The sequence below is a fragment of the Pleuronectes platessa genome, chromosome 6, assembly GCF_947347685.1.
Source record: "Pleuronectes platessa chromosome 6, fPlePla1.1, whole genome shotgun sequence".
NCBI lineage: Eukaryota > Metazoa > Chordata > Actinopteri > Pleuronectiformes > Pleuronectidae > Pleuronectes > Pleuronectes platessa.
This window is the reverse complement of record NC_070631.1, coordinates 19,843,826-19,867,115: the sequence shown is the minus strand read 5'-3', so window position 1 is coordinate 19,867,115 and position 23,290 is coordinate 19,843,826. Positions and strand designations below refer to the sequence as shown.

The 23,290-nt window shown below is 40.7% G+C and overlaps 1 protein-coding gene across 1 annotated transcript in view; it reads right to left on the bottom strand.

Annotated features, from left to right (window-relative positions):
- The window catches only part of nphp4 (nephronophthisis 4), a 161,149-nt gene that overhangs the window by 55,991 nt on the left and 81,868 nt on the right, over positions 1-23,290 (bottom strand). The window contains exons 9-12 of the mRNA XM_053425872.1: positions 16,971-17,189; positions 16,339-16,468; positions 13,101-13,153; positions 715-852 (exon numbers count right to left, since the gene is read on the bottom strand). Of these exons, the coding sequence (XP_053281847.1) occupies positions 715-852; positions 13,101-13,153; positions 16,339-16,468; positions 16,971-17,189 (540 nt within the window). The remainder of the gene's footprint in view (positions 1-714; positions 853-13,100; positions 13,154-16,338; positions 16,469-16,970; positions 17,190-23,290) is intronic.

The following is a 23,290-nucleotide window of genomic DNA, read 5'->3' as shown; positions in this document are numbered from 1 at the left end:
ACATATTTTCCCAGAAGGCAAAACACAAGGTTATGCAGGATATTCGATATTGTAAGAAAACTGAAGTACCCTTTGTAAAAAGATTTCAAAAGTTTACTTAAAGAATAAGGTTTTGTTTGATTATAAAGATCAGAAGAGGGGGGTAGAGTGTGTGCCGGAGATTAGCTTAGGTGTGTTTGTGTGTCTGGGTGTGTGTGTGTGTGTGTGTGTGTGTGTGTGTGTGTGTGTGTGTGTGTGTGTGTGCGTGTGTGTGTGTGAGAATAACTTTACATTTTACGATTATGTGCAATGTATCTGTGTTGCTGTATTTGAATGTGGAGACACACAGTGGTGCAGGGGTTCTGGTTTTGAACCAACCAGGGACTTTCCATGTGAACTTTATATCTTATCCCTGTGTCTGCATGAGTTTTCTGTGCACTCCGGATTCCTCACACCATCCAAACATATGCAGAGTAGTTAACTACGTCTGAGTGTTTGTCTCTGTATGGTGTGCCCTGTAATAGACCAGTGACCTGTTCAGCGTGTCCCCTGCCTTTGACCAAATAACAGCATGGACTGGCTCCAGCCTACCCCCCGAAAAGAAAAGTGGACGGATGAATTTGAATGTGCGCCTTGTGTGAAAATCCATCCATGTCTTTTTTTTGTGAGTACAAGGCAATACATGTGTGTGTGTGTGTGTGTGTGTGTGTGAGCATACGGGGGTGGAAATCTTACGACATGTGACAGCTGGTGGGCTGATGCCAACAGGGAAGGATGGAGCAGAGAAGGAAACGACTGTTGCCACGGCAACGCCGAGCTGGAGTGGCTGATGGTCTGGTAGCGTGGTGCAGCTGCCAGCTGAGACAGTGAGAGCTGCGAAGAAACAATACAAATGACTCGCTGTTATTATTATGATTATGAACAACAGGGCTCAGGAATATACTTTACACCAGAGAGACATATGTGCCGTCTCAAATGACAGAAACAGACCATTACACTGCCTTGGCACTCCTAAGCCCCTCTTACTCCGCCCGCTCCTCCACCCACAATCTTTCAACACTGTCAACCCCCCCCCCCCCCCCCCCCCCCGCAGACTTTTGACTGCCTCCAAAAGAGAATGTTGCCCTGATTCGAGAGTTGCTGCTGCTGTTGCTCTTTATCGCCGTCTTGGGGGATATGCAAGCGAGGCAACAGGTTTATCACTGGCTACTGATCGGCCACTTTTATAAGCAGTGAAATATAATGTAAAAAAAAGCTGAGCATCTTGGCTCCTTCACTCAGACACTATAGAAAACAAGGCTCAGGGTCGTCCAGCTTGAAAGGAAAGCTGTACTGCCACTTAACAACAACTGGCAGAGAGAGACCAGACTTTAATTTGAGACTCTCTTCCAAGAAAAATGACAGCATCAGTTATTTGAGCAGCTTTGCCTTTACAATGTGAAACTGACTTTACAGTTGTTGCCATTAGTTATAGCTGATAAAGTATAAAACGTCTCGGAGCTGGATGCGTCTGCCTAATGATGAGAATCTGAAAATTACATTGAAAAAAATAAGATTTTCAATGAATTCTTCCAATCTTCCACGTTTTCTACCTTTTATAAAGTTTTGATTAGCAGAGGTAACAAAGTTAGAGGGGAGGGTCTTGAAGCATTCCAAACCCCATGTGATATATTATTCCTCTGTGAGTGTGCTGCAAGGTTTCTTCCCAGATGGATGTCCAAGGGTCGGCATCCAGGAGGCATCTTGATCAGATGCCCAAACCACATCTCTTGGCTCTCAGCACTAAAGAGCTGAGCTTGCAGTGAGCCCTTCACCTTATCCCCAGGAAGAAATTTACTTTGACCTTCATAAAAAATCTCATCTGAGTGAACACGGCTGACCAAATGTTCCCTTGACTTTATATAGACGAAACTGCATTGTATTTAATTACAATTGTAAGACTGTGAATGACATTCCTAAGAGAAGTCACTTGCACTTGTGAAAAGTTCCCCAATTCAAACCAGACATTTATTTAGGAAGATATGTGTCCTTTTTCTGCTGCAGGGCAATAAATAATTTAGGCCAATAACTTGCAATGCAACTACTCGGCTCTTGTATTAATTATCACAAAAAAACAGGAGACACCAAACTCTTCACTTTCTCTGCAGTTTTTTGTTTTAACCAGGAATGCCTGGTTCCGTGTTAGAAGTTAGATCAATCAGCCACAGAACATTAGTTTGATTAAATTTGGCCAAGCAGAATTTTTTTGTTACATAACAGGGAAACAAAGCTACACTGTAAAAAACAATATTGTAGGTCTATACCTGTGGAAAATATTCCTTTTATTGTCTGATTGTGTCTTTCAGCTGGACTCATCTAATAGTCTGTTTGTCACTGTTATTGAATCGGCTCTGCTCAAAACAAACGGTTCTCTGAGAGACAGTGAAGATTCTGCATTGAACCATACTTGATCAGTTAAAGAGCAGATGTTCACTCATCCATTGATCTGTTGGACATGCATATGCTCACTGATTCCGTCGTGCTTGGAGGACAATGCATTGATTTATATTTATTCCATTTGAGCAAGTAATGGATCAAACTGATATTTCCATTCACCCCAAACTCTTTCTTAGACATAAAGCAATACAAATATACATCTTCTTTACACTAAGCCTAATTACAGACCAAATAAGCCAAATCATAATCTTAAACCCTTAAAGGTCTTCAAGTTTCCTCAGAAATTTACCCCTGAACAATTTCTGAGAGAATAACATTCATTCCTTATCTGCTTGTTGTGGATCTTAATTGGGGATATATGATGTTGAAATATGTAAATAACAAAACTCCGCTCCATTATTGATTACTTTAATTTCATCAAATGTAATAAATATAGCTGTAATTTTACAGCTATAAAGTAAGTAATTTTACAGATATTTTCCTTGCCCCCCCAAATAACTGGCTGGCATGTCTCCTCCTCAGAAACAATGTTTGTCTCCACAGCATTTTTCTCTAATGCCGTGAAGTAATGTTAAAAAGGGAAAACCTTGTTGTTCTGTGGTGAACGTCATGCAACGCTGAACGATCCGATCGTAGGTGACACAAATGTTTTGACGACTGTGGTAAGTATTTCCAAGGTAACAGCAATCTCCACCAATCAGAGACGTCGCTATTACATCTGAGGATATAGAAATTCTCCTCAGCTACTTGGAGAAAACATGTTTTTTTTTAACGCTCTTGAAATCGTACAAAATTGTGACCTCTATACAGGAGCATTTAACATTTCTGCAGGGTACCACAGTTTTGTCTTGAATGCTAAAAGTTATTTACAGAGCTTGAGATTCTTCCTTCTAAATCAAACCCAATTTTTATGATGAGCATCTTTTATCTGGGGAAGCCATTAAATAAATCTTGTTTCAGTGATGTCATGTAAGTAGTTTTCGGTGTTAGTGGCAGAAGGAAAGTATGTAATTCAGTTACTGCCGTGCTAATGGAAATAATATATCCCACTGTTGCTGCTCCACATTTAGTGGGAGAGGGTAACTCATGGACTTCACCACAGAATTGTTGTAAGTAGTGCTACCCGCAGTCCCTCTCGTCTCGAAACAAGACAACAGCCTTTTCAGAATTTTATAATGTTGCAAAGATTAATAGAACAAGAAAGAGCAGCAACCTTGAGGTGTTAGGTGTTGAAAACTACTCAGACATTAGTGCAGCCAAGAAATCAGAGGTGTGGTTGCTCATGACATCAAAAAGGAAAAGACCAATTATTTACTGACTTCTTTATTTAAACAATATGAGCTTGCTTGGCTGGACTGCAAACATATGCATCAGTTCTTATTAGTTGTTGTTAATGGCTGCTGTGTTTGCTATGGTATCAGAATATCAGAAGATATGTTTTAAACAGTCAAACATTGATATGTTTCTTGAATAGCTGAGACAACTGAACGTTAGTTAACAACATTTTAACCAAAGAGTGTCTGACTTCCTAATACACGGTCACAGTCAGTGCAGCCATCTTCAATTGGGCATTCCACAGCCAGTCACTCATGAGGTGAAGATGATTGGCAGTTAGGATTAGTCACAATGTCCTTACGAATCTAAATGTCCTATAAAAAGTATGGCTCATCCGTATCCCATTTTACACACACACACACGCATGCACACTCACAGGAGTTCACATTGAGTCACCCTGTCCTGCACCCAGAGGGTGTGAAAGACACCAGACTCCCTCCACACACACACACACACACACACACACACACACACACACACACACACACACACACACACACACACACACACACACACACACACACACACACACACACACACACACACACACACACACACACACACACACACACACACACACGAAGAAAATTCGTAGAGCAAGGCAATTAGCTGTGGCATTGCTGGGGCTGCCAATGTTCTTAACTCAGCCTGTTTGCCCTGACAGCCAAGCATATCATCTGTTCACATTCTGGCTTCATGGGACCTTCATGTGTGTGTGTCTGTGTGTCTGTGTGTCTGTGTGTGTCCTGTCTTCTCTCTGTGTTTGAGGTTTGTTTTTTGATGTCAGTGTGAAAATGTTGCATAGACACAAGCTCCATCACGTGTCTCAAAGAAAGAGAGAGAGTGGGGATGGCTGCAGTTTCAATGGGTTGAGGTGTGAGAAGGATATCCACTGAAAAGGATGTAGAGATTATTGGAATGAAATATGAAGAATCGGAGGTGGAGGAGTCAGGCGCATAAAAGAGGAATATATAAGAGATTCTTGAGAAAGGGGGCGTACCAAGAGTGAACACTGCCGGTTGAATGTGAGTAAGGATGAGTGATACGTGTGTCAGAGTAATGAAAGTGTGAGGAAGTAAAGGATTGAGGGAAATGCTACAAGATATAAATAAATTGTGAGATTAATAGGAATAATAAGAAATAGCTAAGAAATAGCTAAGAAAAATTGAAAGCAGTAGTAAACATGACAAGCAACCGTTTTAACATTTACAAGGTGTCTGCATGTTTGGAAAAAGTTCTACTGAACCTGAAATAAATTTGAATAAGGGAACAAGGACTTGATAAAAAAAAAAGGCTTGAAGTGCCAATATCAATTGAGTTTTTTGTGGTTTTCATAGCACTGAGCTAGATATGTTTTATAATATGCACAACATCTGTCAAATGACAAGGTCCACTCAGTATGCATAGAGCACGCAGAGAGCATTTAAACAAGATGAAACCTGATGTTTTTAGGTTTGGACACTTCAGAGTAAATCTGCCATTGAACTATAGTGCTACAGCAGGTTAGTCATTTTATTTAAGTCACATATTTAAATTCTACAGATATTGCCTTCATCCCTTGGACACCTGTCAACAAAAAGGACATGACAAGCTGCACAAACACATCGCTCATGGGATCCCAATCGATATGTACAGAAAGCCACGGCAAGACGTTTTTTAGACTGGACTGAAAATATCATGATGAATATAACATGATATTTCACCTCTACAAGTTGTGAAAGCTCACGTCTCCTACTGATCTGGCAGCCAAAGTGATACAATTTCCATTCAGATCTGACAAAGCTACCACTGTCTTAGTTTGAAAGAGCAGAGATAATCAAATTGAGTGTTTTGGGCTTTTACAATGTCTTTCATCCCTCTTAAATATCCTGAATATTGGTTCAAAACAACTTTGTATAATATTTCTTCAGGGGAATAAAGACACAAGAATTGGTCTCAACAATCTCAACACAGCAGATAAGGCGGTCTAGAGATACCCGAAATACACACATGCTACTTGGACTTTATTGGCAATTGCCGCTCTGGGCCTTTTACTAACAGTATGAGGATGGCAGCTGCATTTTGCATTTGGATGGAACCGGAAATTGTGGTGGGCAGTTAAAAGCAAATATCCCTCTCTTCATTATGGTACTGTCCAAAAGTGAACAAAAAACCCAATCCAATTATAAGCTTCTCGTGTGAAATAGTGAAGATAATTCAAAATAAAAGTGCAATACATGGATTGGATATTGATCACTGCTGGAGGAAAGACTCTTATAAATAAGGAATGGAAAAAGCATTTTTAAACAGGAGGGAGTGTTGTCATTTAATGAGATTAAAGCGGCATATACAACCAAAATGATTTCTGCAGTATTTACAGTTGAAATCTACATTGCAGAAACTGATATCACAGGGTACTATCCTGGCCTCAGATAAAGATAGAGAGAATAAATTAAAAGAGACTGAAACAAATAGAGGTGCAGTATCCAAGCTTTATAAACTTGTATCACTCTCCTTTTGCAATGATATGAATTAATCAAATCCCAATGGGAACATGAACTGGGGAAACACCTACCAATGGAACAATGGGACACCATAATCAGACACAAGAATTAACTCTCAAAAAGTGTAACAAACTTAGACGGTTGAAGATTGTATAACAAACATATAGAACTACAAGAACCCTAATATGCCAGACTTATGATGGCACATTTAGGGAAGAAGTTAAAAACATCTTGAGTTCTCTAATAAATGAAAATGTATCAGTTTTCCCAGAAGAATGCTTGCTTGGAAATGAAAATGGATGGTTTACAAACTGCAGTAACACATATGTGTAAAATCCCTACTTATGAACTGGAGAGTGAGAAAACCAATTTGTTTTTGTTTAAATAACTGGCTGAAGGACTTCATAAGACTAATAATCATGGAACACGCAGCCTCAGCCCTGCAGGAGCATTACAGAGACAATGATTTACAAGGGCCATGGACATTTCTAAAAGAATATATCAATTATAGACATTTAGTTTAAGGCTCTCTTTTATTTTGATTGTAAATAGAATAGATATAAACCCTGGAGGCAGAACAAAGTTGCACCGTCATGAAGGACTGACTGATGTGGTGTACTCCAAGCATGTAACTAGTTTTATTTAACTGTATATACTCCGTCTGTCACCGCTGGCGAACTGTCTTTGTGTTGAACATTCGTGATGTTGGTATCTGTTGTTTGTCTTGTCTGGTTCTGAACAAAATTGTAAAGCAAAAGATTTGACAAAACTAGACAACATAGTGCCCACACTGATGTAACACCCCCCCCCCCCCCCCCCCCCCCCCCCCCCCCACCATATTCACCATGGTAGTGGTAGTTATGGAGCGGTAACCTCCAAGAGGGATTATCGACCAACGCCAGCTGAAGCGTGCAAATTCGATAGAAATCAATATATGCAATTTGAATACATCAATTTTTTCATAGCTCACATCAATACTTTAAGTCAAGTGTTATTAAATGTACAATATGTAACCTCAGCTGCCAGAGGTCTCTCAATCAAATTAATAGCAAAATACCTAGTTTGATGATGTTGTGAAGCAGCGTGGGATTATATTTTTTTTCATTTTATTTAATTAATCTCTATTTAATCATGAAATCTCATTGAGATGTTTGATCTCTTTCCAACAGAGACCTGACAACAAGAGACATTCACAACCAGCAATTAAATAGAACACAACAACGAGTTAATCAATACAAGCAAAAAAAGGGATTTGATTCATATAATTAAAAAAATCAAACAAACTAAACATCAGTTTAAAAGGTTTTAAAATCACATAGAGGAATGTTAGACTGCAGCTGTTTGACAGATTGCAGCTCATTTGAATGGGATCAGGAGAGTTGTTATCTTCACCAGCATTGTTGATGGAAATCTACCTGACGTGACTCAGGCAGTTACTATCTGTGATCCATTACATGTGACCAATATCAAAAGTGGAGGAAAAAACAAAACAATTGACTGACCAACTGGAGCAGTGTGTTTCTCCTTCATCACATCTCATTTAACCTGGAAATTATAGCAGAGACGAGCAAAGCCACAGGTAAAGCAGATATGACGCATTTAAAAGGAGACCATATGAAACGTTCCATTACCTTGAACACAACTGGGGAAACATTTCGTATAACGTAAGTACAAAAGTCAATAAAATCTATCAGATAGGTCAAGGAGTTGTCAGAGGTTTTAATAAAGAATTCTTACATGTCATATCCTCAGCATTAAAATAAGTTTTTAATTAAATTTGATGTAAATTGTACTCTTTAGGACACAAGGATTCACACACAGCACTTAGGGCTGGATTGCTAAAATTGACATACAGACGCGGTGACTCCTTTTGAAGACATGCGATACAGGGTATTAACTTCTCTGTGTGAAAAAGAGCTGCAGATATTAGGTCTGACTGAGCCAGCACCAGCTGCCAAACAGACCTCTGCCAGCAGCTAAATAAAACATGGCCTCACCTCCGGCCCGCGGGCTACAAGACCACCTGGGTCAACAGAACACGAGCACGACCCTGAAACACGGCCGCGGAGCCATGCGAGAAATCCTCATCAACAGGGGTAAACAAAGTCAGCTGCGCTCCAAAAAAACGCCGGCTATAAATAGCGCGGGATCCTTAGCATTCTGCACCGCGGCAAACTGAGTGTCAAGGATCAATAATTTATGCGAGCAAGACAAAGTTGTCGGATCCAACAAAGCCTACAGACAGAGCCGGAGCGTACGGCTTGTTTACAGAGACATTTCAGTGGAGGATGTCATTGATTAATCAGCAGTTGACAGCCATGTTGAAGAGAGGAGATGGACATTTTTGTTGAACAGGGAAATTCATTTTAGGATCGAGACAAGGATATTTTGGTGGCAGTATGTTTGAAAGAGGAGACGGAGACACAGGGAGAAACGGGGTGAGACTTCATTTGTGAATTTTGCAGCAACACTGGAGTTGTGATGATTTGAAGGGCGGTTGCCAACAGCAGTGGCATGGCTTCACACAGGGTTTCTGTTCCACTTCTTTATGCACAGGCTTGGATGCTCTTCAGATATCTATGCTGTAGACACCAAGTAGCCAAAGCACTAATGATGCAGCTCTACACACATATTTATTGTGGATATAAAACTTATCTTTGCCCAATTTTTTATACCCATACAGCCTTTAAAGGTCTGGAATGATCAGAGCATGCAAACACAAGTGCTTAGTAGAACCGAAGAGGGTTATTTAAATAAGAATGGTTGTTAATGAAACCTGTGCTCTTACAAAGAATCCTCGCAAGTTTCTTGAGTCAAAAAAGGGTTCCTCACATGCAAATAGAAGGAACCATTATTTCTAAGAGCTTAACTTCTGGTGGTTAGATTCTGTTTTCAAACTTCACAATAGAATCAACTGTGCAAACAGAATAAGAAATATGATGATTTCAAATTCTAAGGGCTCTTATGCTGTAATTGCCACATTTGGCTACAGTGATCAGTTTTTGCAAAAGAAAAACTGAGAAAACTTCCGAAACAGCTCATTAATTGGCAGTGTTTTATGCCTTATATTGTGTTCAGAGTAATTGCTTCTTTTGGGAAAATATACAAGAACTTTGACCCGCGGAAATAGGATACAAGCATCTACTAATTTGTTGAGCAAAAACGGAAATGTAACCAAAAACCCACATTTGTCATATTTGCTTGTTTATATCAATGTATCCTGTCTGGTAGAGCAGCTGTTTAGGGAATTACAAGGTAACAAACTCATGCATGTACATGCAGAGTGTTTTATCAAATTCACTAGCGCCGTACTCTAATCTCTTCCCCTAAGAGCTGCCCAGTATGGCCAACGGTCATCTCTTGTTAGCCACTGGGAGCTGCCCAATTGCCCGCATCCACCGCCCTCGCTGCTTAATCAAAATGAGGGTCGATCTGTAGAGTGCATGGGAGCAGTGCTCCCACAGCTCCCAGCCCCTGTTGGTTCAATTTAAAATGGGTTGAGGATACAGGTCGCGGCTCATGTTTGCCCAGGGAGCTCACACTGCAACAGAGAGCTGATCTGTCTCCTCCTCCGCTCAGTGACTCCATGTTACTACGGGTGCATGTGTGTGCACGCATGTTTGTGTGTGTTCGCCCTCATCCTGAGCAAGAGCAGTATCCATCACAGCTTCACCTCCACTGAGGCTGAAGGCAGCGCCCTGTAGCTTCGCTCAGCCAGGACGAGACACACACAGCAACACACACAGTTGGTGTTGCATCCACTGGGTGATGGTATTTTACTAAGAATAGGATATGAGATAGTAAGCCTCTCCCACCTCAATGTGATGGATGGATGATGTTTAACATTTATGAAATAGCGGAGGAATTGAACAGTATTATATCAGCTCCCCGTGGGAAGCCTCTGTCACATTAGCAATAACTGATGCTAATGTGACATTTAATCTGATGTGATGCAAATGGTAATGATTATCATCATCAGTATTACTTCTCCCTCTCACGTGTTCCGTGATTGACATTCAGACATTTTGTCGTCTTTCACCAGGAATAACATTTTCAGCAGACGCACACCCACCCATTTTCATTTTCCCTTCACTAAGCCAGCAGCTGCAGAATATTATAATATTATATATATATATATATATATATATTATATTATATATATTATATATATAATATAATATATGTATAAGCGTACCTCTTAACATTCATGCCCCTAATCACATTCATGTTGAGGGATCTGGGACATATAATAAACAGTATATATAAAAAAATAAATGTTATGTACAAAGTGTACTGTGATCTTTATTGTCAAACAACACACAGCATGAATGATTAGTCCAGACCTTCTTTTTGTTTAAAGAACGTGAGAGGAGCTGTGTCCATGTACAGAGAATTTCCTGATCATGTCATCCAGCCTGGAATCATGCCAGATCAGCTTTTAAAGGGACAGTCCACCCACAAATGAAAATGTACTCATTATCTACACACCACTATCATGATGGAGGGGAGGGTGAAGAGTCCACAAAACACTTTTGGAGTTTCAGTGGTAAACAGTGTTGCAGCAAAATCCAGTAAAGGTTGACCACTTCTTCAAACATGAAAATGCCTCTATACTGCTCCTCCTCTGCTGTAATCCTCCAGGCCTAAAGCCCCCTTCAAGTTTGCGCACACACACTGCACAAGATCTCACACACATGGGGCGAGAACCCACAATAACTGAAGTTCTTTGGGTGATAGCTTGTGCTGCGTGTGCACGCAAACGTAAACGGTGCTCTGGGTTAGGAGGATAACAGCAGACATTTAGGGGGATGTGAATGTCAGGGCTTATGGACACTGGGATGACACCACAGGAGCAGTATGGAGGAATGTTGTGTTTTTTTCTGTTGTTTTCTTTCATTTGAAGAATCAGTCGCCATTTACTTCAAATGTATTGGATTTGGATGCAACACCGTTTACCTTTGAAACTCGAAACGTGTTTTGTGGACTCAAACACTTCACCCACCCCTTAATCTGCATAGTGTTTAGTAGATAATGAGGGAATTTTTTATTTTTAGATGAACTATCCCTTTCATTGGAAACCATAGTTTTAATCCAAAGTTTGCTTGTTTGTTTCTTCACTCAGGGCACGGCAGAAGAAAAGAAAAATATTTCAGTACCAGGTTTTGACCAAGGTCAAGAACAAATATCCTATTCTCAGCTATTGCAGACCACACAGCATGTGTCTCATTTCTATTGAACTAAATTCAAGCCAAAACTTAACAAACAATACAAATTCCCTACCATTCACAGAGAAACACAATGTGGTTTGCAATTAAAAAACCACATCAACAGACTAATGCATTTTGTTTACGTATGCAAAACGCTCCTGACAAAGAAATTCACTGCATATCTTTAACAAATTATGCTTCAGAAACAAAAAACATTCCGAATTACAAAAAAGTAAATACCAAAAGTTCAAAACAAGTGAGTCCTAGATGTACAAAATATGTATCTTACATGTAAACAAATATTTAAACTTACTGCAAGTACAAAAAATATCTCCTTTAGACAAAAAATATATCTCTCTTAATCATCTATATACCAATCTATATTTTATTTTCACAGGAACAAAATGTGAGACATTGGCAGTTTAACTTTACATAAGCATACAGAGCCTGAGGCCCATTTGAATACTCAGTACTTGTTTCTTTCTGCATAAACAGAAAAAGGATTCTAAATGTAGATGTACAGTATAGATGAACTGAAACATTAGCCTTGTTTACAGATGTATCAACCAGATATTTTTAGCATAAAACTGATAAAACTGATATAACACCGTAGGCTCCTGACCAGCTTAAATAGCAGAGGAGTCAGAGAAGGTGAATACAGGATTTACAGAACCGTGTGTATATAGACAACAGTTTGTCAGCCATAGTAACTTTCTAGGATGAATATACCTCAGAAGTTGTTTGTTTTCTGCTCACTGTGCTGCTGCCAAGTGGGCAGAAGAGAAAAATCCATCAGCTCAGCTTTGAATGACAAATGATTAGAACCTGTGATAGACTATGGATCGGTTCAGCGACACACAGGCAAGATGGAGCTGAGCGATGAGCCTGTGTGGTGAACCTGCTCATGGCAGGATTTGAAAGTAGGTTGGCAAGTTGATTCTGAAGCATGTTTTATCTTCTTTTGTGAAATCCTTTAAAGGATTAGTGTGTAGAATTTATTGACATCTAGTGGTGAAGTTGCATATTGCAGCTGAATACCCTTCACCCCACCATCCCCCTACCCAACATGAAAGAGAACCTGTGGTCGTCTTCAGTTGCCTTCAAAGCTCAAAAGGTGTTTAGTTTGTCCATTTTGTACAATTGTCAAAAAACATGGCTGCCTCTGTAGAGAGGATTCACTCCCGGTGTAAATATAAATTATCTTAGTATAAATGGTCCATTCTAGGTAAAATAAAACAACAATTCGTAAAGTTTAGATGATCAAACACTAGCGATATTTTCATATTAAGTTTGGGCCAATAGATCCCTTTCACATAAACCTTACACACTAAACCTTTACACACCCGATAGCCATCAATAAATGTATTTATGTCCCTCACAAGTAGAGGCGCTAACCAGAAGTCTGCAAACAGCAGTTTATGTTTGTTGGGGGTGTAGCTTCGACAAGAGGGAAGATGGGAGGTGGTGCGATGTATTGGTTGCAATTTTATAACAGTGCAGCTAGCCCTTGTTATCTTTTGCCAACCCTCGCTTTAAGTATGAAAACAAAAGGCATCTAAAATGCTTCTGTAGAGTTGGATGGAAATTGAAAGAGCACTAGCTGCAGTTGGGCTTCAGGTGTAAGTGCCTGTACACGTGAGTAGGTGACAAGGTGTCTTACCTTTGGGCCTTGAGGAGACTCTGGTGGAGAAGCTGTTGCGAGGAGTTTTTGACCTGAAAAACACAAACAAGACAAACTGTAAAGACAAAAGTACGAACTGTGTATCCATCTCGTTGAGCCAGTGAAGTCAACCTCCTTTGTGTGGTTTATTGTTGAGGTCTTCATCTGCGTGTCACTTCACTATGTGCAAACAGCTCAGTTAAATGTTTAACAAGCTCTTTTAACAACATCATAATCTCTTCCTCATGCTCCTTCCACCCAGCTCCTGTCAGCACTGTGGACATTATGTGTCTATGTCAGACATTTGATGGATAATTAGTTTGTGAGGAGGAATGGAAGTTGATAGTATATTGTCATCTTTTCTTATAGCCTCCCTATTGATGGGATTTAAGTCAGAGGTAATATACAAAGCGGTAAGGATACTGTAACTACATGCATTGAATAACTCTTGCAAAAGTTAATAGCTTCGCTGAACACTGGGATACCAAAACTTATTTAGAATGACTAACAAATGTATCCAATTTCCCACAGATCAGGAGGCCGCGTTGGATCTAGATGTCTCGCTGAGTTTTAAGTCCAACAATGCTTCCTGAGTTTTTGGGTGGTAGCCATGGAAATACTGAAATGAAAGACTTTCCAGTATCCCTTTGTCCTCGTCGCCCACTCTTTCTCTCTCTCTCTGCTGGGCTGGACTGGCCTTTTGGAAATTGCTTCAGTTGCCCGGGGTGTCTTACTGTAGCTCCCATCTGTTCCGACTACATGCACACAGGGTGGACACAGTGCCGTGCTGGCTGGCTCTGTGGCACAAATGTGCTCTGGCACACGCCCCCATTGCTCCCCTGACAGCAATTTTTGAATTTAGGGCTTTTCCTTTCTCGCCGCTTTCCGTCTTGAGCTGATGGAAATTGTGTTCCACCTCATTAGCTGGACTGACGTGCAATTGGATGTTTATCCGTGATCGATGAGAGGCCTTCTCGACAGCTGAGCAAACTAACAGATGTATAAGCGGTGGAAACGAGCACCTGCACATGCACAAGACACTGTGGCTTGAGAGAAGCTACGTTTAAACATGTAAAGATGATGCATCATCAAAATTCATTAATGAGGATCTGTGTCAAAAAAAGCAAACTCCGTATTTTCCGCCTCTCAGCTTATGATTAGAAACATAGAGCGATCTGTGATGGTCACGTAAACAGCAGGGGATTCTGTAGCTAATTAATGATTAATGAAAATGCATGGACCTGGGGAGAATTTCGACCAGTCTAAGTGGAAGATGCATTGATGTCCATCATGAATAACTTAAGAGGTTCACTCTGAAAATGCAGGAATCCCAAGATTTGTCTTGTTGCTTTTTAAGAAATGACTGACTCAAAGGTTGTGAAATGCACTGAGCTCTTCCCACATTAATGAATATGCATGCAGCAAAAACCTGAATTACATAATTCTGACTGGCCGACTTTATTAATATGCTTTTTGCCGGCATATCCATGTGCCTGCACGCACACACGCACAAGCACACGCACACACACTCACACACACAATCTTGGAAAAACAAAGTCTAGGATGCGATGCAGAAATCAAAGAATGACATAGATTCATGACATCATTCTCCTCTGAACACTGGCCCGATTCATTGGGGCTTCATGGGCGATCCTCAGAGGACACTCGAGCGCTGATTAAAATGTCATTAATAGACTTCTCAACAAATCCGCGAAGTACGCCATGATCAGCACTATTCTTCTCTCCAAAGTTAAGTTCCAAGCATCGTTAGGAGGAAAATCATAGAGAATGTGACCAGGGTCCACTCCAGTTCCCTCTGCTGTCACTGGGATTGAGTGGCTGTGTGTGGTGTTTACTGCGCCTTTAATCAGTTTGCTGAAAGCCAGAGCAAATAAGCAGTGTAGGTTCCAGAAAGAGACGCAGGCAGCGGCACATCATTTATCCTTGGGTGTGAGTGGGATGTGAAACATTTAATCCCAACTTTGTCTCAGAGCGAGGCTTCTTTAGAGCTGCGGGTTCAGGAGTTATTTTTGTGAGGATGTCATGGAACGGTCGTGCTTAATTGGGAACGAATGAAAAAAAAGCTTCAAAATTCAGCAGAAATATAAGGGGAATAAAAAAGGTTTTTTTAGTTTCATATTCCTAATCACTGTACTGAACATCCAATAAATGTTTGATACAAGCTGATGTTTGATGCATGAAAAAAGTCAAATGCACACTGAAACTGGTCTACATAATAAGAACTTACTAAAAAATTAAAAGCTGAGAGTATCTCTGTACGTATTAACATTAAGAAGCACATTTTAGTACAAAATGTAAATATTGGATGGATTATTTCCCGGTCAAAGTTCCTCTCTTAGAGTAGAGGGTAGCATGAGGGCATCAAGTAAAGCTTGTTCAAGATCAAGGCGCCCTAATGGACAGCCGATGTATTCTCCTAGCACTTTGAGTTTATCCCTTTATTCCCCTTAGACTCCAATCACAGGGTGTGCTAATCATGCAGAGAGCAGGTGGTGCCATTGAGATAACACTGCAGAGGTGGAGGCTACATTATATGCAGAGGACAAGGTAATTTGCTGCTTAGAACTCCGGCTGATTACACCTGAGTGTTGCCACACACTTGAGGTACACCCACCAAACAGTTACATGAAACACCCCGCACATTTTCTGCTTCAGTAAACAAATGTTTGGATGTAGGTAGTAAAGAGTCTCTCATGTCCTGTTTGAGCTGCTTTCAGACATGCCCTGAACTTCGGATATTCTCCAGAAATTAACGAAAAATACAAATCAAAGATTCAGGTGCTGTGGATATTCTCCAGAACTCGGTAAGGAACTCTGGGTAATGTCCGGATGAGCTACACAGCAGTAGTTACTACAGAGGATTCACCCTGAGCAAGTGGGCTCGTTGATGATGTTTCTAACACGCGACAGATGCGAAACTGAATATAACAAAAAACATACTAATATCACAGCATGAAAAAGTGGTGTGATACATGTAGAAGACGCGGTGGAAGCTGTCAACTTGAAAGAAGTGGTGATTGTATGTATATATAGTCAATGTAATGTTTCTATATAATGTCCTGCTTCCCGCATGCGCTACCCAGGAGCCACCCTTCGCCTGATGTCCTGGACATGTTCCTGTTGTGAACACATCTTAAGTGGACAATCTCTGGCTGTATTTTTCATTTGTTAAAGAAGAACTCTTCATGTCTGAAAACAGCTAAGCTTTATAATTTACCATGTGAGGGTGATGAGGGTAATCTCCTCTCATGTGACACGTCTTCCTGCTTCGACCTCAGAGACGCCTTGGGGCTGGAGGCCTTCCTTTCCAGACCAGACGACAGCCGAAAAGTTAAGGTATCTTTCACCTGCGAGATGGAATTCAAACATTTCAGAAACACAGAAAAAACGCCAGGGAATGAAAGGTTAATGTTCTGGAGAGAGGGACACAATTGGATTAGATGAGAAAGACAAGAGACAGAGATGTAGTAGTGACATGTCGTTACTTCCAACTATCTGAACAGTGTGAATAATCACAGCTAAGGTGCGAAAAGTGAAGTCATTGCAAGATGCCGACTTCTGTACCCTTTCAACTTTTTGATGCCGTCAATAAATAGATGTGAATGGCAAATAATTATTTGTCTGCAAGTGTGACGCAACTGCGAAGAATTATCACAGCAGGGAGCTCTAAAGGATAATGTCATTTGTCCATGTACAGGTACTGAAATAACTGGCTTGAAATAAAACTGAAACAGCATAATGCCAAAAGTCTACTTAGAAAATGGGATGCTTTTGTCTTCAAAGAAATGTGTTTAAGTTCTGAAAGGTTCTGAGAAAAGGAAACAAACTCTTTCCGTGCTATTGTGTTACCTGAGCTGTGCCTGGAGCTGAGAGTGGCACCGCGCTCTGAGTCTTGGCAGACATCTCCGTGCTGTAGACCATGACTCCGTAAGGGTTTGACTTTGCACCTCCTTGCAGAACAAGCTGTATCTCTTCCCCCCTCCAGTCAGCTGGCTGCTGGAAAGGGAAAAAAATCCCCCAACGAAGGCACTGCAAGAAGGCTGCTCGGGATGAGGAAGTGGCAGACAGCTGAGTGACAGAAAAAGACACAAGAGAAGACAATCAGACGCTAACATCATTATTAGTGTTCTCATACATGGCAACATTCTTGATATGAACCACTGAATGTAGTCTTTTCTGCTCTCAGATCCTGCTCTAATATCCACATGACTGGGGTCCAAAAAAGTTTAACAACTGCTTCACTGACTGTTAAAACCATCCATTTCTCATATATGTATGAGCCACTATAGACAGAAGAATATTTTCACCAAAGGCAAATGTGCATTAAATAATGAGAAAAATACAGCTACTACGGGAAGGCGTAAATAAATTTACAACACACAAACAAAAAAAAAAGGTATTTTTTTAATTTCACCATGGTCATATTGTGGGTCTTTAAGTGGCCGCTGGAATAATTACAGATTTTCAATTGTACACAAATAATAAGATCATGAATTGAATGCATCAGAGCACGACAAATGGTTTGTGCATTAATAAAGTCAAATTAAAATACAATTAAAATCTATCATTCCATTAGCAAATTCATGGTTCTATTAATTTTCCGTTTCTTTCTTTGGCTTATGAGGCTGTGTATGTGCACATGGATACATTCACTGTATTCGGTCGAATACATGCTCATTTGATGAGTGTCTGAACAACAGAACAGCAGTGAAATCTCTGACTGTCCATGTGAGTTAGCAGTAGTCCTGTGTGGGGTCAGTGGAACACACACACAGTTTCTCGACAGAAATCAGTTCGGGAATCTTATTGGAACATAATGAAAAAGAAGATGGATCAGTGGTGGAATATGTAATAGAGTGGGGTGAAAAGGTTTCTATGTATGTGATATGAGTTGAGAGTTTAGGCCTTTAGTTGATGTCAGGTTACATTGTCATCATCTACGGAAGAGCAAACTACAGACTTGTCCCACCTTTCAAACCAACAACGTGAGTATGTGCAAGAGATACAGTAGATTTAGAAGGGACAATTTTCCTTTAAGAAAAGATATTTTTCCATATCGCCCCCTTCATCTGGAAACACTGTGGGTGCCGTGCTCCAACAGGGGTGCTGACGGCAGCTGCTCACAGAAACAGCACAGCAACTGCACTCAAACAATAATTTGGTCGCTAACTGCATTTTCTAGGATGAAGTCAGACATTGCACAGTGAAGGTGGAAGAGGAAAGAAATTATTGATCATGGTCATGCAAACTTAAATTATCAATTTGCAGCATTTTCCATATTATTCAAATCATTAAGACACTCGATAAAGAATTTGGATCGTTTAAAAAGGTCACAATAACCGCAAAGCTTTGAAACTGTTGTACTGCGGTGCGATTGCAGATTAACTGACAATTCTACACAGTCTAAAACATCAGTGGCCGAAAAACTTGGTCACACATATAGGTTAGAAGTTTTGTTGTATTTGAACATGATTTACAATCTGTTTCACTGTGCCTCCACTTCAGACCATCCCAGCCACACTTAAAAAGCCACTTGCTTTAAATGATCCACAGGGGACCCACAGCTTTTGCTGAATCGATTAATAAGCCGGTCGGCCTCCGACGATTGTAATCAATCATCGGTAGGATGGCACAGAATACAAAGGGAGCCTGCTCGTCCACATTGTTTCAAGATAAAGTGGAGCATATAATGGTTCACTCAATGCATACAACTCCCCTGAGCAAATGTTGTTCACATAATACTATAATCCATTACTATAGGTTGTTATTCATATAAGTGTCCTCTTTATTTGAAATGTCATGCAAAGCCCAATGCGCGTTATTACAGACAACAGGAACTGCCTGCAGTATCATTTCAGCAGATTGAGCAAGAGAAAATGTTCATAGAAGACGGAGTCAATTATTCGAGTTGAAATGCCAGCATTTGATTATCAAATCATTTCAAACTGTCCCTGAAGGTTATAGTTACAACTGGAAATGATAATAATAAAAATGTTCCGGTTCTGAACCAGTTTTGTTCACTGGTTCAGGGATGGTTCACCCAAAAATGACAATTAGCTCATTATCTTCTCGCCCCAATGCTGATGGAGGACGGGTGAAGTGTTTGAGTAAGCAGTGTTGCAGAAACAACAACAACAACAAAAAGGAAAAAACACATGACATGTCTCTATACTGCTCATGTGGTGTCATCCAAGTGTCCATTGCTATCTTCCAACAAGGTGCATTAAGTGACCGTCGGAAATGCAAACGTCCTCTAGCTTAGCCTCTTCTGGTGGAGTTATAGGGTTGAAACAGGGTGTAAACTACCTTGTTTCGAGTAGAATATGAATGTCGGGGCTTGCGGATCCTTGGATGACCCCACACGTGCAGTATGAAAGCATGTCATGTATTTTTTTCTGTTTTGTTTTTTCTACTTCTGAAGATAAGTCCCTAATATCTTCAGTTGTATTGAATTCAGCTGCCACACTATTTACCCCTGAAACTCCAGAAGTGTTTTGTGGACAAAAAACTTCACCCACCCTCCATCGGCATCGGGGAGTAGATAATGAGAGAATTTAGATTTGTTAGGGTTGAACTATCCCTTTAATATTAGGATGCAAATGGAGTGCTCTACAGGTTAGGTGTCAGACAGCAGTAGTGCCAGCCAAGTGGAGTCGGGCCTATTTCCCCCAGACAAGGAACCCCAAATGCTCTGACAGCTGTCACTGTCCTCAAACCCCATTATTCTTCCAGCTCCTGAAAGAACACAGGCCACAAAAAACATGTGAATGTTACCATACTGAATATTATCAAACAGACTGTGGCTGAAGACAGATTTCCAGTAAGCTCCATGAGGACTATTGAGGATGACAATTATATAGCTTTCCTTTATCGATTAATTTACTCTCTTTCCTGCAATAACCTGCAGCTCCACGTAGCCACAGAGAGACAGCTTATAGTGATGTACAGGGGTTCAACTGCAGTGCTGTAGTAGTGGCTCCCCCAGGACAATGAGAACTAGAGCCGTATTTAAGATTGCATGCAACAACTGTTGGGAGGTCAACTGAGGAAACAGACAGGACCCTGGACTGGACGCTGAATGACAACTGGATACACAGACACCATGAGCTGTCTGTGAACACCTGACGGAAACTAGGTCAGGTGAATGTGAGCGAAAGATTCAGCTTCGCCACCAACGCTTTGGATCATCTTTGAACAGAGGCATCTCCTCCTCATCAAAGATATCCAGTAATCATGGGACAAACAGGCATGTATTGAAAGCTGTGGTGTCTCCATGACAACTGAGGAAACACCATTCACTGAGAAAGACTGCAAGATGTAGTTGAAAGCTGGTCAGCGGATCTGGTTAGACAGATTCAGTGGTAGCTCACATATTCACAGCATACAAGAATAGAAGATTTGTATCCTTTGAAACGCAGCCAATGGAGAAAACCCGGCAGAAGTCTCACAAAATAAACAAGTAGACTGACAGGAATAGTCTGATGCACTTCTCTTTACATCAGAACAGATTGATACCGTCCAGAGATGGAAGTTTAAATGTTTTACGAGATGAGACAGAAGGTCAAAGAAAAGATCTCAGTTGTTACCTGTGGTCTGGAAATTCCCAAATTTTCCAGAGGGGTTGAATGTGAGTATGCAACTGTATGAATCGATTGCTCCAGTGTTTTTCTGGAACTTCTCCTGCCAACCACCAGTTAGTGGACATGTTGATGACGTTTCTAGCACGCAATGGACGCAAAACTGGAAGGACACACATATCTCAGGATTAAAAAAAGAGGTGTCGTATGAGACCCCAACGAAGTTGACATCTTGAAAGGACAACGAGATTTAAAAGCTTGAGGCGATAAGGGCCGATGCTGGTGTTAATGTGCTCTACAAAACCAATGTGCTCTCCGCAGCAAAGTCAAGACTTGCCTCTTGCATGCAGTTTCCAGGCACCACATAGACATTGGCTTAAGAGTTAGTGAATGATACTTAATGGATTCTAAATTGTACTTGGTTAAGTTAAGGGGAAGATAGTGTCCATCGTCAAAAGAAACAAACATTGACTTTTAAAACTTGAACCATACAGCGATCCTTGTTGTCACATCAGCCATTCATCCTTAACTACTGTAACACACTACTTCCACCATCATTCCAGTGGGACAAGAGTCATTATCCACAAGAGCTCCTTGTCAGGTAAACAAAAAAAACTGAGACCATTTCAGGCTTTTGAGCAAACACCCGATGCTGTCTTTGTTTTTCTGGTGAGTGCGGCTTCTAAATGTCAAGTTGTTATGCATTATGCAAAATGACCTTGTCATCCAGGTACTTCACTAACAAAGCCCGAAGTCAAGTGTTGAGATACATTAATGGAGCTGCCATTCTGAACACTATAACTAATAAACTGCAGCAGGGACTGTGAGAGTGTCGCCGTTCTAAAGGTTGAGGACATGACAGCTCCCTGTTTTACAGCATCCAAATTAGAATATTCACTTCGGAATCATATAAACGAGCAGATGTGAACCCACAAATATTTCCAGGCAACCTGCAACTTTTCCTGAGCAACACTAGAAGTACCCTCTGCAGTCGCATGTAGTGGAGAATGTAGAGAAACAAGTCTATCAATCTGTTGACCGCAGCTCTGACTACGCAATCCCATTCACTGAACTATAATGCAACTGAACAGTGTATATTTTTAATGATCCGGCTCGGGGATTTGACCTGCTCACCAAAGCTACCGGATGCAAGAGCAGGCGTTCAGGTTGGGGATTGGGAGGAAGTTGCACCATTCTTCCTATTCACAGTCAGTGCACCATTAAATGTATGTTAAAGCTCCTATTTTAAAGTTGCATGGCTCCCAATTGCATATCTGACAATGTTTCAGAGTCTAGCATGGTGGTGGACCCGTCTGCTAAAAAAGAATCTATACGTACATATTAGTCATACACAAAGACCTGTTGTCACCTAGGTCTGACACATAAGCAGAATGAACCCAGTCCTCCCATTAAATGTCTATTATGTACATCTGAGTAGACCCCTCCAAAGCTTCGCACATTTCAAGCACTCCCAGATGCAGATCAATATTCCATTTGTCTCAAGAGGGAGTTTGTTTCAGACTATAATTTTATCCCCAAGTAGCACGGACATTAACAGCTATTTCTTTGAGTTGTAACTCCAGAAATATATACGGCAGCCATAAAACAGATAGCAGTAGATTTCCCCTTGAGCCATTGCCTGTTTTTCCATCTCATGGGGCTGAATTAATAAGATGCTTTAAATGAAACACTAAATCAAACAAGTCTTATTTTAAAGTGATGATTTTGTAAAAATGAACCAACTAGAGAAGGATCATTTTAAAGCACAGGGGGTAGGCCAGTAAAAACTGTGAGGCAATTTATCTAATGTGAGACTCTCTGTCCCGAACATGTCTGGGCTCCCACGGAGCACAACAGAGAGAGCAAAATGAATGTCTAGCACGTGACCCATCGCTTGCTTTTCATTTCATTCAGCGAATATATTCAGTCACAGTAACAATTTGGTGGCAGAAACGATGGCTGAGCTGCGAGAGACACAAGGGACCAGTCAGGGTCCTTTTCTGTGGGGACGCCAGCAAGCTTGGAAAAAGCTTTTATCTGTCCAATACTCAATGCTTATCACACGCTCTCAGTCTTCCAGTCATAGGAAGAGGGGAGAATGTTCCAGAAGGCAAAGAGTAACTGCACTCGTTAAATAGAGAAGAAAAAAAAGGGCGAGAAAGAAATGTGATGCAAAAATACATGGAAACTTCACATGCTTCGCTGCAATTACATGTTTTCACAGACATGAATATCAACGACTGCGATCATACAATTAATAACCTATTAAAGGGTAAAAATGGAGAATCCTTCCAGGCAATTCTTAAAACCTTGAATACTGCGATCACAACAGTGGCGCTAAAAAAAAACATAGCACAGCAAAATAAGAATTCCCTTTGAGACGCAAAGCTGCTAGGCACATGAATCACTATCATGAGAGCAGTGAACCTATTTATTTTTTTTAAGTAGTTTGAAACGGCGTGATCTACATATGAACTGCATAAAGAGCTGACAGCCTGGGCTGGCAAACAATGGGGTAGAAGGGATAGGAAGGAATCTCGGAGAGACTCTTTGGTTGTGGTGCGAGTAAACAAACAGGGATCATATTTTTCA